The following is a 12,631-nucleotide window of genomic DNA, read 5'->3' as shown; positions in this document are numbered from 1 at the left end:
CAGTGACAGAACACAAAGTTTAAAAAAAAAAGAAGAAGAGATTACAGCCAGTTTATATATGTCATCTCAGAGATTCTGGGGGGCCACTAATTATGAAGAGGGGAGTAAATGTCTACTTTAGAAAGGCCATTTGGTAGTGCAGAGAGGCCTGCACTTTCCTCAACATGCTCTCTGAAACCTACTCTTCATTCTTCACCTCAAAAGGTTCTTGCACAAAATACCCAGTTACCCCTTGCTTCCCGTCCTCAAAGGACAAATCTCAGCTATCCTTAAGATTACTCTGGCAGAGGGCGCCTGAGTGGCTCAGTGGGTTAAGCCTCTGCCTTCAGCTCGGGTCATGGTCCCAGAGTCCTGGGATCGAGCCTGCATCTGGCTCTCTGCTCAGCAGGGAGCCTGCTTCCTCCACAAAGTTGTGACTGTGACTATCTTAGAAGAGGTATAAGAAGTAAAACCTCAACTAAGGGAGGTTAAGTCAGTGACAAGTCAGGATACATATTGGACTTCTAACAACTAGGCAGCTAAAGACTTGGACTTAGGGTCTGGACCTCACACTTGAAAAAAGCTAATTGTTTCCTATTCTTTTAAAATCATCTTTGAGCTCCCTGAAGTACTCACTCCCTGCCTTACTCAGCTTTGAATCCACTATCTGCCATTAATTCCTCCCTTGTAAATATCTTCCACTCCCTTGGCTCACTCCCCCTGTTGAACTCACCTGGTAAAACCCTAATCTCTCATTCTGGGCCTTCTCCTCAGCAGCTGAATGCTGTGGAGAAAAACCATGCCATCATGCTTTCTAGACTCCCTTCAAAATTATGATCAATTATTTAAAATGGCCAAGCAATATGTTAATACATTTCTCTACTAAACTCACTTTCTCATCTCTAACATCCTTTCCACCTCCACTCTCCACAGCTCCTCTGCTACTGATGATACTGCCTCCCACTTCACAGAGAAAATAGACAGAACCAAAGGAGAATACTTCTTTTACCACCAATTCCAGTAACCTTCCTGCATCTGTTAACTACATGCTCCTCAAAAAAAGGGATAGAGAGCTCCTGCTCCTAACTCAGGCCAATCTTGCCGCTTGGGTTCTACCAAGGGCCCATCTCCCAGATCCCAAGCCCATCTGCCTTTAAAAAGACTTCCTATAACGATCTGTTCTTCTAGTGCACCATCACTTCACTTAGGTGTCTCTTTACATGTCATATCCTCTGAGATACCTCCCCAGACCATCTAATCTAAAATATCTCCCCCTGGGGCGCCTGGGTGGCTCAGTGGTTAAGCCGCTGCCTTCGGCTCAGGTCATGATCTCAGGGTCCTGGGATCGAGTCCCACATCGGGCTCTCTGCTCAGCAGGGAGCCTTCTTCCTCCTCTTTCTCTCTCTCTGCCTGTCTCTCTGCCTACTTGTGATTTCTCTCTGTCAAATAAATAAATAAAATCTAAAAAAAAAAAAAAAAAATCTCCCCCTTCCCAATCATTCCCTTTCTCCATACCATGTGTTATTTCTCTTCACAGCATGGATCAGTACCAGGTATTATGCTTTCTATTTACTTGCATTATGTCAATCTTCTCTACTACACTGTAAGCCCCATGAGAGCAAGGATTTTTGCCTTTCATACCCACATCTCTATTTTCAGCACATTATACAGTGCCTGTGCATACTAGGTGTTCAATAAATATTTGCTGCATGAATGTGGAGTAAGCCTCTAACTTCATATGGCCAAGAGAACTAACTACTGATTTTCTACCCCAAAAGCATTTCCCATCTAAGTAAAATACAGTACTTGGTTATGCAGATCCCAAACCTCTGAGTCATTCTTGATTTTTCTCTTTTCTTTGAAGTTCATATTCAATCTATCAGTTTTATTAGCCTCAATTCTGAAATACATCTCCAATCTGACCACTTTTCATCATTTCCATTACTATGGTCCTAGGACGAAGATACCAATCTTGTGCCTGAACCACTGTAGTAGTTTAACTGGTCTCTCCAGCCATGCGGACATTTAGTGACATTTCTAAGACAAAATTAAAATCTCATTGTTGCAGGGTGGCTGGCTGGCTCAGTTGGTAGAAAATGAGACTAGATCTGACCAGGCTCCTGAGCTCAAGCCCCAGGTTGGGCAAAGAGCTTACTTAAAAAAACTTCTTTGTTGCATTTGAATAAAACCCTACAACACCTTCCAAATGCCTCACCGTGGTCCATAAAGCCAGTAAGACCCGGCCCTTGCCTACCTCTTTAATCTTATGTCATTCTTCTCGTTCTCCATCTTCCAGACACACTGGTCTTGTTTGTAGTTCCCACGCATGCCAAATTTTTTCTACCTCAGACATTCTTAAAGTATGTTATCAGTAACTGAAATTGTGTTTACATGTTTACTGTTCCTCTTCCTCCACTAAACGCCCCTCAAATAGTACCTAGCACTCAACAATCATTTTTATACATATTTGTTGAACTGATTGATCCCAGACTTTTGACACTTTCCAGAATGTAGCAACTCTTGAAAACATGATTCTAATACTCTACGTTCTAAGATACATTCACATAAATATTTATTTTTAGGAGATTGTTGGGAATTTACATTAAGTTTGGTAAGAGAGAGATGCACAGTAGTGAAAGCAGGCTGGAGTAAAATTAATTTTAAGTAAAATGAATGTTTTCTCCTGGTGTACTACATGAAATAAGACAAAGGTTCTATAGGTAGCAACATGTATTTTTTTAGCCAATAGGATAGTGACATCTTCCACTTCCTCAATCCTTTGTACATCCTGTTTTTTCTTCTTTTTTTCACACAGCAACAAAGAATGTAAGGCTGGGTGGAAATATGAATTGTAGATTATTTGTTCTTTCAACATAAATATACCAAATATATGTATCAGATACTTGCTAAGGGCAAAAAATATCAAGATTAATTACCTATAGGATAATTGAAGTCCAGTGAAAATACAAACCTGCAAATAAATAGCTGCAATATGAGAAGAGAACTGGACGTTATAAAGGATAAAGCACTACATCAGCACAGAAAAGAAAGCAACTAACTCTGCCTGGGCAGTCAAGAAGTCCTCAGAAGGAAGTTGACATCTGAGTTTGATAAGGAACAGGTGCTCTCCAAATAGAAAAGAGAAAAGCATATGATACAGAGGAACAACATGGGAAAAACTGAAAGAATTTATGTAGTAGTGAACAGTGACTAATGAGATGTACCTTAAAATTATAAAGACCGCAAAAGGTAGAATAAGGCTGGAAAGCTACATTAGGACCAGATCCTATGATACACTAAGGAACCAATTTAGAATGTAAAGCAGAAGATGGACATGATTAGATGCTTATTTGCAAAAGAAAATCTGGATAGCAATAAAATAGCCAGGTTGAACATAGATGCCAGGTTAAAGGCCAGTAGAGTACTAAATAGATAAATTGGGTAAACGCAGGTGAAACACTAAAAATGGTACCTGACACCAAAGAGACCAGTTAATTTGGCTATAATTATTATTTTTATACTACTACTATTATAATTTCAGACGAGATAATAAAATTCTGAAGTAGGTAATGGAGATGGAGAGTAGAAAACCAGCTTAAAGATGTAAGAGGTGAAATGGCTTTTCAGCTGGGGCACCAGTTATGGGTGGAAGGGCAATGAAATCAGTTTCTCCTCTGACCTTGTTAAATCCAAGTACTCTTATGCAAGGCCCCCTAAAAAGTTCTACTTTAGCTAAGAAGCTCTATTTCAGGTACGGGCAGGTTCAACAGATCTCCTAGAGTCTCAAAAAAACAGCCTGATGTAAAACTCTGTACACAGAGCTGCTTAGACTGGGTGCAAACAGCAGAGGACTCCTGCAACCTCTCTAGGCTCTTCCAGTAGGGGGAAAAAAAGAGAACCATGTTTCTTCTCTTCTTTTTAATGCACACACATGTATCATCTATCATGTTGCTGCTGCTGTGGAGCTCATTAGGTACAGAGGCCAGTGCTAGCAACTGAGGAGAGGCGACCGTAATCAACAAGACAGATACAGTCCATTGAGCTTACACTGCAACAAGGCAGACAGTCAATAGATCAGAGGTCAGCAGGCTACCTCTTGTGGCCCAAAACTGCCTGTTCATTGTAAATAAAGTATACAGCTATGCTCGTTTTATGCACTCTGGTGGCTTTTCTGCTACAACGGCAGAACTGAGTGGTTTTGACAGTTCACTGCTTGATCCACCAAAGTGAAAATATTTACTATCTGGACCTTGACATAAAAAAGTTTGCCAACCACTAAAATTTACCGATAAGCATGACAAAGAAGAACCTGGTTTAGTATGTAATATTGGGAAGATCCCCTCAAAGAGTGAAAGAAAAGCTCCAAAGGCAAGGCCCCAAGGAATAGCATGACATAGAAGACCTAAGGTGGGAAGGAGCATTCTGCATTCCAGAGACAGACAGAAGGAAAGCGTGGTCTGAGTACAGAATACAATTTGGGAGCACTGTGATGAGATCAGAAAGATGGTAGATGATGATGCAGGGCCCACAATCTAGATTTTATAACTTGATCCACAGGATAATGAGAAACCCCTCCTTATTATTTGCAATGAGCTTAATATATAAAGTTCTCCTTGTTTTGTGCGGAATGATGGGTTTGGGGATAGGCAACAACAGCTCTAAGATGACTAGTTAGGAGGCAATGGCAGACTGAGAAAAGGGGATGATAATTTGGAATATAAGGCTGGAAAGAAGAGTTCAGAAATGAACACCCAGGCAGAAAGCTGAACTGACTCGTTGACTAAGATAAGTAGGTGAGAGAAAGGTGACAATGATGGTGTCTTTAACATGGCATGTGTAGCTGGCTGGACAGGGTACCCGGAGGGAGAGCAGAATGAAAGGTGGGAGAGGATATATGGGAGGAGAAAATCAGCTCAACTTGAGCTTAAAGTGTCTAAAAACAAGAAATGTCCATTAAGAGTTGATACACAGGTTGATTCGATAGAAAGGCTGGAAGCAATTTTTGGCAAGATCTCAATGATGAATGTTTTGGTTAAGAAACAGAACAGGGGCACCTGAGTGGCTCAGTTGGTTAAGTGTTCACCTTTGACTCAGATCATCTCAGGGTTCTGGGACCTGGCCCACGATGGGCTCCGGGCTCAGGGGGAGGGGAAACGGGACAACTACTACTGCTTCTTCCGCTCCTCCCTTTACCCTTCTCCCCAGCTCCTGCTCTCTCTCTCAATAAATAAAATCTTTTAAAAAACCCCAAAAACAACAACAAAAAAAACCCAGAAACTTGGACAATACATATAAAGAGACCAAAAGCCATAAAAAGAAAATGTATCTGCTGTACTGTTTTACCTGTGACTTTAATTCAGTTGAACCTGAGCAGAAGTAAGATTGCATGGAGGGGTGTTTTTGTTCTGCACAGGTGCTTAGCAAAAACATGGATTCCAGCGAAATAATGATCTAAAGTATGACCCCTGAATAAGGTTCTAAATCACTTATCATGTTACTCTTGCTCCCAGAAGCAAAAAGGTATAGTTTCAAAAGAAAAGATTATCTTGCAATCTAAGGAACTCTACAATGAATCACATCTGTGAAACCCACCACAAACTTTAAGACTACATAGGACACTTTCATAATGACCCCAAATTAAACCCATCTGAAAAAGAATTTCTGTAACTTACTTTTCAAGCTCTTCCTGAGAATGGGCAAAAGTACAGTTTGTTCCTCGGGGACACCCTCCTTGTTGACGCAGATCTCGGCACATGCTAGTCTTGTATTTGCTGTTTGGTTGAGGCTACAAAAAAGAAAATCAGTGTGTGGAAAAGTGAGGACTCTTGGGATTTCAGAATTTTATGATTAACCGCTTTAGTTCTTTTTCAGGGTAGAGAGGTTATTCTTGTGCTGAAACAACTGCCATTCCACCATTTCCCATTAGGCATTACATAGGGTAGCTCTGAACTGCTGTTTTAAATATTCCTTCTGAGGAGTATATGAACCTGGTTCAAATGTTATGTCTATTTATTTGTCAGGCAATATATGCCTACAAAAATAAAAGATTTTCTCCTCAATTTATTGCTGTCTTAAAATGATACGAAAACAAATGATTTAAAAAGCATTTAAAGGCCATAAGCTTTCCCCTGGGGATAAAAATATATGTTTATAAAAAATAAAAAATTAATTAAAAAAAAATCTATAAAAAAAAAAAAAGCATTTAAAGGCCATAAGCTTTGTCCACTTAAACTTTTCCAGAAGAGGTAGAATATGATTTCCACTGAACGTGAAAATTTATAAAACCAAATTATTTGTCAGCTTGAGGGTACAACTTTCTTCTTAGGCTTGGAGCTATTTAAGTTCATAAAAACAATGCGGCAAAATATAAGAACCTCATCATAACTGCATCAAAATTTAAGATGGCATTGTTAATTCTGGGACCTAAATGATGATGAAACATTTATCCTGTTTGAATATTACAATGTTTTCCAAAAGAATAAGGGTAAAAGAGTGAAAAGATCATTTTTGAGGAGATTTGATCCCAGCTCTGTCACTTACTGCCACCAGGACCTTAGATTTGTTATTTAACCTCTTTAAACTTCAGCTTAGGAACAGCAATTATCTTGCAGGTGGCTGTGAGGATTAGAAATCATATAAATAAAAAACCAAATATAGGAACTTGGCTCACAGTGACCTAATAAATGGGCATCATTATTAGAATAAAAGATTATACCTTAAACAACTCCTTCAAAAGTACATGTATTTTAAAAATTCAAACTCCACACATTTACAAACAGATTTATTTGTATGAGAGCAATTGAGAAAAAAGTAACAATTTCCCTAAATTAGAGAAGAATTAGGCAAAATGTCTGGAAAGAATCATTGATTTATACTCCGTCAAAAACAGTGACAGTGAACTCATGTTCAAGATACTCTCCCAATAGTTGCTGTGCTAGAAATTATTTGTCAGGTATACTAAAACTCGAGTTTCTCCCGAAAGAACAGAGATAAAAGAAACCTAAAAGAGCACAGTCATGTAAGAAGTCCATTAACTGAAAAGCTTGTTCAAGATGTTCAGGATGAACCTCTGTTAGAGGCAACAGCTGTCAGAAGTGCAATGTATGTGCTTACCTGAGGTGTCTCATGGCCTTTTCTACTATAATTTTGTATGAAGTCCACAAGGCCATGAACCACTGTTTTAACAGCTACCATTGCATTTTCTAGCTGCTCCCAAGTTGGCGAAACAGCATCTAAAATAAGCCGTCAAGGGGATGGGGGGGGGAGAATTTGTTAGCAGTAATTCTCTTGTGTTATTTACCTCAAGGGTAGAAAAAGTGTAAGCAACTGAATATTTTTTCACATACCTGGATTAGGGTCTATGTTTGCAAGAAGTTCTAAATGAGGCCTCAGTCTATTTAAGTTAGCTGGGTCACCCGTCCGTTGCAAAACAATTGTCAATTCCTGGACGCTCTTTGCAAATGATTCTGGAGACTGCAGCTACCAAACAGAAAACAGGATGGCTTTTACTCTGGTTCTCATGACACATCTGTATTCCAGTGCTTTATTCAGTCAACATACTAAACAAGTTTTCAAGTGTCTTCAGATTCCATAGTAGGAGTATCAATGATGAATGAAATTTTCACCTCAGAATCTGCCCTATGAAATTCATCATTAGACACTTAGAAACCTTACTTCTTATAAGCCATATTCGTTCTCTGGGGTCAAAACACAGATTAACCACAGACTCTGAAAGCCAGGCTGCTTTTATGCTACTACCCTGTATGTGCTTCCCCACTGCCTCCTGTCACTTATTTTGAAAGTTAAAAAAATAATAAAAAGAAATAAAATAATATAGAGTCGGATATTTAAAAACATAGGACTCTCCAACTAGTTGTCTCTTTAGTTCCTTTAGAACATTGGAATGCTCTTCTAAGTAAGAGCAAGGATATAAAACAAACATCACTAATTTCACAAACCTTATCAATGATAGACTGCATGTGTGATTTATGTGCCAAGTCACCATAGAGAAGTGAGGACCACTGCTCTGGTGAAATACGGAGTCCTGCCTCCATAGCAATATGAACAATTTGGGCATCATGTTCTCTGCGTAATGCTTCGTAACTCCGAAACTCTTCCTTTAGCTGCATCAGGGAAGAGTCTTCATCCCTTTTGGTAACCTAAAAGAGAACGGAGAAAAAAAAGGCCATCCGAATTGGTCTGCTCTCCCTGCTTCTCCAAAGAATTTTTTGTGGGGAGAGTAGAGATACCAGATACCAGACAAAAGAAGGTGAAATGAAGAGACTATCCTCATCACAAATTCTTTTTGGAATGAAACAGAACTTACATAACCCAGCACACAGTTTTGATTTCTTTCAATGAACACAGGAACTGATAGAGAAGACACTTCTAAACAGAAAATTATAGTATACATGCTATTATAATGCTCCATAGCAACATAAAGGAGATGCAATTAAATCTGACTTGGGCGAGAAGGAAGGGATAAGAGAGAAGGCTTTCCCTACTTGAAGGCCACGTAAACTGAGTCTTGACGAATGAATGGAGTTTCCAGGTAAGAAACAGAATCCTAACAACAGTAGCAAGTGGTGAAACAGAAAAATGAAAGAGCAAAGCACACAGAATTGAAGGCTATGATAGAGTCTAGAGAAGAATCAGAGAGCCTTAAAAACTGTGGTGAGAAGTTCATATATTACGCTGAAGGGAATGGGAAGCCACTGAGGACTTTTTTTTTTTTTTTAAAGATTTTATTTATTTATTTGACAGAGAGAGATCACAAGTAGGCAGAGAGGCAGGCAGAGAGAAAGGAAGGGAAGCAGGCCCCCTGCTGAGCAGAGAGCCTGATGCAGGACTCGATCCCAGGACCCTGAGACTGGGATCATAACCTGAGCCGAAGGCAGCGGCTTAACCCACTGAGCCACCCAGGCGTCGGCCACTGAGGACCTTTAAGCAGAGGAATGACAAATCACTCCAGCCAATGGGTAGACATATATTAGCACTGTCACATGATGATTACGAAATCTTCTATCAGGGCACCTGGGTGGCTCAGTTGGTTAAGCGTCTGCCTGCAGCTCAGGTCATATCCCCTAGTCCCAGACTGACCCCCACATTGCGCTCCCTGCTAAGTAGTGAGTCTGCTTCTCCCTTTGTCCCTCACCCCTCTTGTGTTCTCACTTTCTCAAATAAACAAATAAAATCTTTGGAGGAAAAACAAAGAAATTTTCTATCAATACAAAAATGATCATTAGGATATTTATACAGCCTTAATTTATACCTGACTTAAGTAATTTAAAAAACATAAATTCAAAAGCTTACAGTTTCACATACCCTACTGAAATGGTCTAATTCTCCAAACATGCAAATGTATAACTAGATAATTTCCACAATAAATGATATCATTTATCTAAAACTTGCATAATGAAATTTGAAACTTGGCTAGGATTCAGAATACCTAGGACTAGTACAGACTCTGAAACTCAGACTGGACAAATCATTTAAACTGTTCAAAATCATGATTTCCTCAGTGGCAAAATGAAAATACCTCCAAACCAACTCACCGGCTATTTCTGTTGCTGTCAAATGAGACAACAATAATATGACCCCAAGAATATGAAGATGGGAAAATCAAGTTATCATCTGAGAATTAATAGTATCAGTTCAAAATCTCTTTGGGAATATGTAATTACATTATAGAAAAGTATGGGACACCCAAAATTCTAAACAACACAATCATAGGTATAATTTAAGAGAGAGCAGAGTATATAACTTAGAAGTCATAAAAATCTATATTCTACCCTAACCTACCTAAAGAAACACTGAGAAAACAAAAGAAAGAATTATTAACCTAAAAAATAGAAGAAAGAAGCCCAAGCATCAGACGACAGTAGCACTCATCCAACTACCATATAGGCTACAGGGTGCCTAGTAGGCAGTCTAAGCATCTGTTCACCTGAGTAGTAAAACAGACCCAAGTGGCTAAAAGAGCTGGTCAAATTAAAGTTCTCACTACCATGCATCAAAATCACCTGTGAAGCATTAAAAACTTCAATTTCAGGTAATCACAATTCCTGGCTTTGAAGACCACAAATTTAAAAAGTATGCATGAATGCTCAAGTCCCACATGAGATACACCAAATCAGAATATATCTACCAATGGGACGAGGAATGTATACTTTTAAAAATCCCATAGATACGGGCACCTGGGTGGCTCAGTGGGTTAAGCCTCTGCCTTCAGCTCAGGTCATGGTCTCAGGGTCCTGGGATAGAGCCCCACATTGGGCTCTCTGCTCAGCAGAGAGCCTTCTTCCTTCTCTCTCTCTGTCTGCCTCTGCCTACTTGTGATCTCTCTCACTCTGTCAAATAAACAAATAAAATCTTAAAAAAAAAAAAACAAAAAAACAGCAGCCCTTGCCCTGCCAGTCTCCCACGGGGCATTCCTGAGCCCCTGCACAGGGGCAGCTCCTCCTCTCCCCTCCCTCTCCCTCCCAGTTCCCCAGTTCCCCTCCCTTCCCCGCTCTACCTCCCTCCCTTTAAAATAATTAATTAATTGATTGATTTAAAAAACAACAACAACAACAACAAACCCCATTGATAATTCTGATGCAGATCATCAGCTGGGATTCACTGCACCACATGCTGGAATCAGTAACTCCCCTTCCCCTTGTGCTGATTCCATGCTACTCAAGCAAAGGCTTGATACTCTTTGGCAGAAAAATATCTATAATATGATGATTTAAGTCTTGTGAGAGCTGCACTTCTCATTACAAATGAATAAAACTAATCATCCATTGTGGGTGACCTTGGTAAGGGTGTTCTGTTCCTGAGGAAAGATTCTACTGTATGCATCCACAAAGTTCACATCTCTAAGCCTATAAAATCAAGGAAAGAGCTTTGACAATGGTGATTTTACTAAAGTAAATGACACCCAAGAGAGGCCTTTTGGCAGTTGTCAGTATGATATCTTTTTATTAATCTAAACACTGCTTCAACATTTTAAACTAGGGGTCAGTGAGGATGAAATGAGAGTATAAAATTGAAATCACTTTTTATACTAGTGTTATTCAAATGTCAGATATTTGTAGCAACTGTAGATGTATGACTATCATAAACCACAAATCATAGTATGATCCCTATGAGAGAAAAAAACACATTAAGTCACGAATACACAGTGTGAGAACCTAGTCAGTCACTTCAGAATGATAAATGATGTGTGTAATTTGGTTGCTTAGCCAAAAACATAATATGTGAGGAACCAGGGATTAATTTCTATTGCTGCCCTAAAGGACACAAAATCAAGCACTGTAACTGTCAAGGAGATAGTGTCCAAGCCTCATTAATGGAGATAAGTGAGTTCATTTGAACATATTTCCATCAGCAATTACCTGTTATTTCAAACTAAGCAATCTGCTGAAAAAACTTTTTTGTCTCTACTGTTTTCACTCTTAGACTGTAAAACCAGCAAAATAGCTTTGGCTTTTGAATTTTGATGTTTTACTTTTACAAAAGCCAACGGACCTTTGCAATTCCAAGTCTTCGGGCCTTTCTCAAGATCCAGCCAGCAACCCCTACTCTTCTAACTCACAGAAACTTCCAAGGATTCAGCCTACTTTCCACCACTCTCGATACCTGTAATCACTCACAAGTCTATAAGACAATGCAACCACGTTTCTAAATATCTTGGGGTTTTTCCGTCTTCTTCACCAAAACAAAACATACCAAAAAAAAATCACACCTCCTAAATGCAGAGTGGGGCATGTACCTCAACTTTTCACTCTCTTGTCCTGAAGGCAACATTATAGGCCATCTTCAGATTAAAGGTCATAATCTAATAACAAGGAATAAAATAAAAATAGTAATAGGAAATGGAAACATTTACCAATCTTTTATGTATTTTTACAGAGTTTTTCCTTTTAAGATGGGAAATTCATTTGAATTAGACTTCTTTAGCCTACATTTATTATTCTGAGAGTCAAGTTTACCAAACTACTTCCTTACGCTCTGGTTTGTGTTACTGACACCTTCACCTATGTTTATGCTCAAGAGGCAGTATCACAGATGCAAGCAATGCAGAAGTAAAACAAAGTTTCCTTCCAACTCTTGGAAGCATTCTGCATTCCTGGATCCTCTAGACCAGGTTAACCCCCATTTTAGAAAGCCTCTGTCTCATACACAGGCATGGACTGTCTAGATAATTGTTTGCTACTTACTTTGAAACATGAAGCTCGATACAGTAGTTGCACAACATGACCAATACTTGTTTTTGATGCCTGAGGAAATCTTGGTTCTAGTCTTTGCACAACAAAAAGTACCAGTACTTTCCTTGAGAGAGCAGAACCATCTTCTAATGCTAGCAATACCAGCTTCAAGGCCTCTTCTTGCATAGCTAGAAGAAACATGAATTCACAATAAATAAGAAACCCTGCAGATCACATCTGCCAGTTTTTTGGGGGGATATTAGGTTCATGGGCGTCCATTATCATCCACAGTCTATATTTCATTAGCATATAAAGAGGACAACATGCATTAAAAATGCAGTTTACTTAAAAAGCAATCAAACAAAATATAATTTCTACTAAACAACCATTTAGAACGTAAGTCAACAGAACTTAAAACTTATCTGCAGGTATTGAATAATCAACTAGATAATAATAATGTT

At 39.1% G+C, this 12,631-nt stretch overlaps 1 protein-coding gene and 1 non-coding gene across 4 annotated transcripts in view; both read right to left on the bottom strand.

Moving 5' to 3' along the window:
• The window catches only part of RC3H2 (ring finger and CCCH-type domains 2), a 48,284-nt gene that overhangs the window by 14,685 nt on the left and 20,968 nt on the right, over positions 1 to 12,631 (bottom strand). For all 3 annotated transcript variants that reach the window (XM_059410862.1, XM_059410863.1, XM_059410864.1), the window contains exons 5-9: positions 12,183 to 12,358; positions 7,938 to 8,138; positions 7,326 to 7,458; positions 7,093 to 7,211; positions 5,652 to 5,764 (exon numbers count right to left, since the gene is read on the bottom strand). In XM_059410862.1, coding sequence (XP_059266845.1) covers positions 5,652 to 5,764; positions 7,093 to 7,211; positions 7,326 to 7,458; positions 7,938 to 8,138; positions 12,183 to 12,358 — 742 coding nt within the window. The remainder of the gene's footprint in view (positions 1 to 5,651; positions 5,765 to 7,092; positions 7,212 to 7,325; positions 7,459 to 7,937; positions 8,139 to 12,182; positions 12,359 to 12,631) is intronic.
• Positions 7,545 to 7,655, bottom strand: LOC132025272 (small nucleolar RNA SNORD90). The gene has a single exon (XR_009406527.1). It is a non-coding gene; the product is annotated as a small nucleolar RNA SNORD90 (small nucleolar RNA).

The sequence above is a fragment of the Mustela nigripes genome, chromosome 9, assembly GCF_022355385.1.
Source record: "Mustela nigripes isolate SB6536 chromosome 9, MUSNIG.SB6536, whole genome shotgun sequence".
In the NCBI taxonomy this organism is placed as follows: Eukaryota; Metazoa; Chordata; class Mammalia; order Carnivora; family Mustelidae; genus Mustela; species Mustela nigripes.
This window is presented reverse-complemented; position numbering and strand designations above follow the sequence as displayed.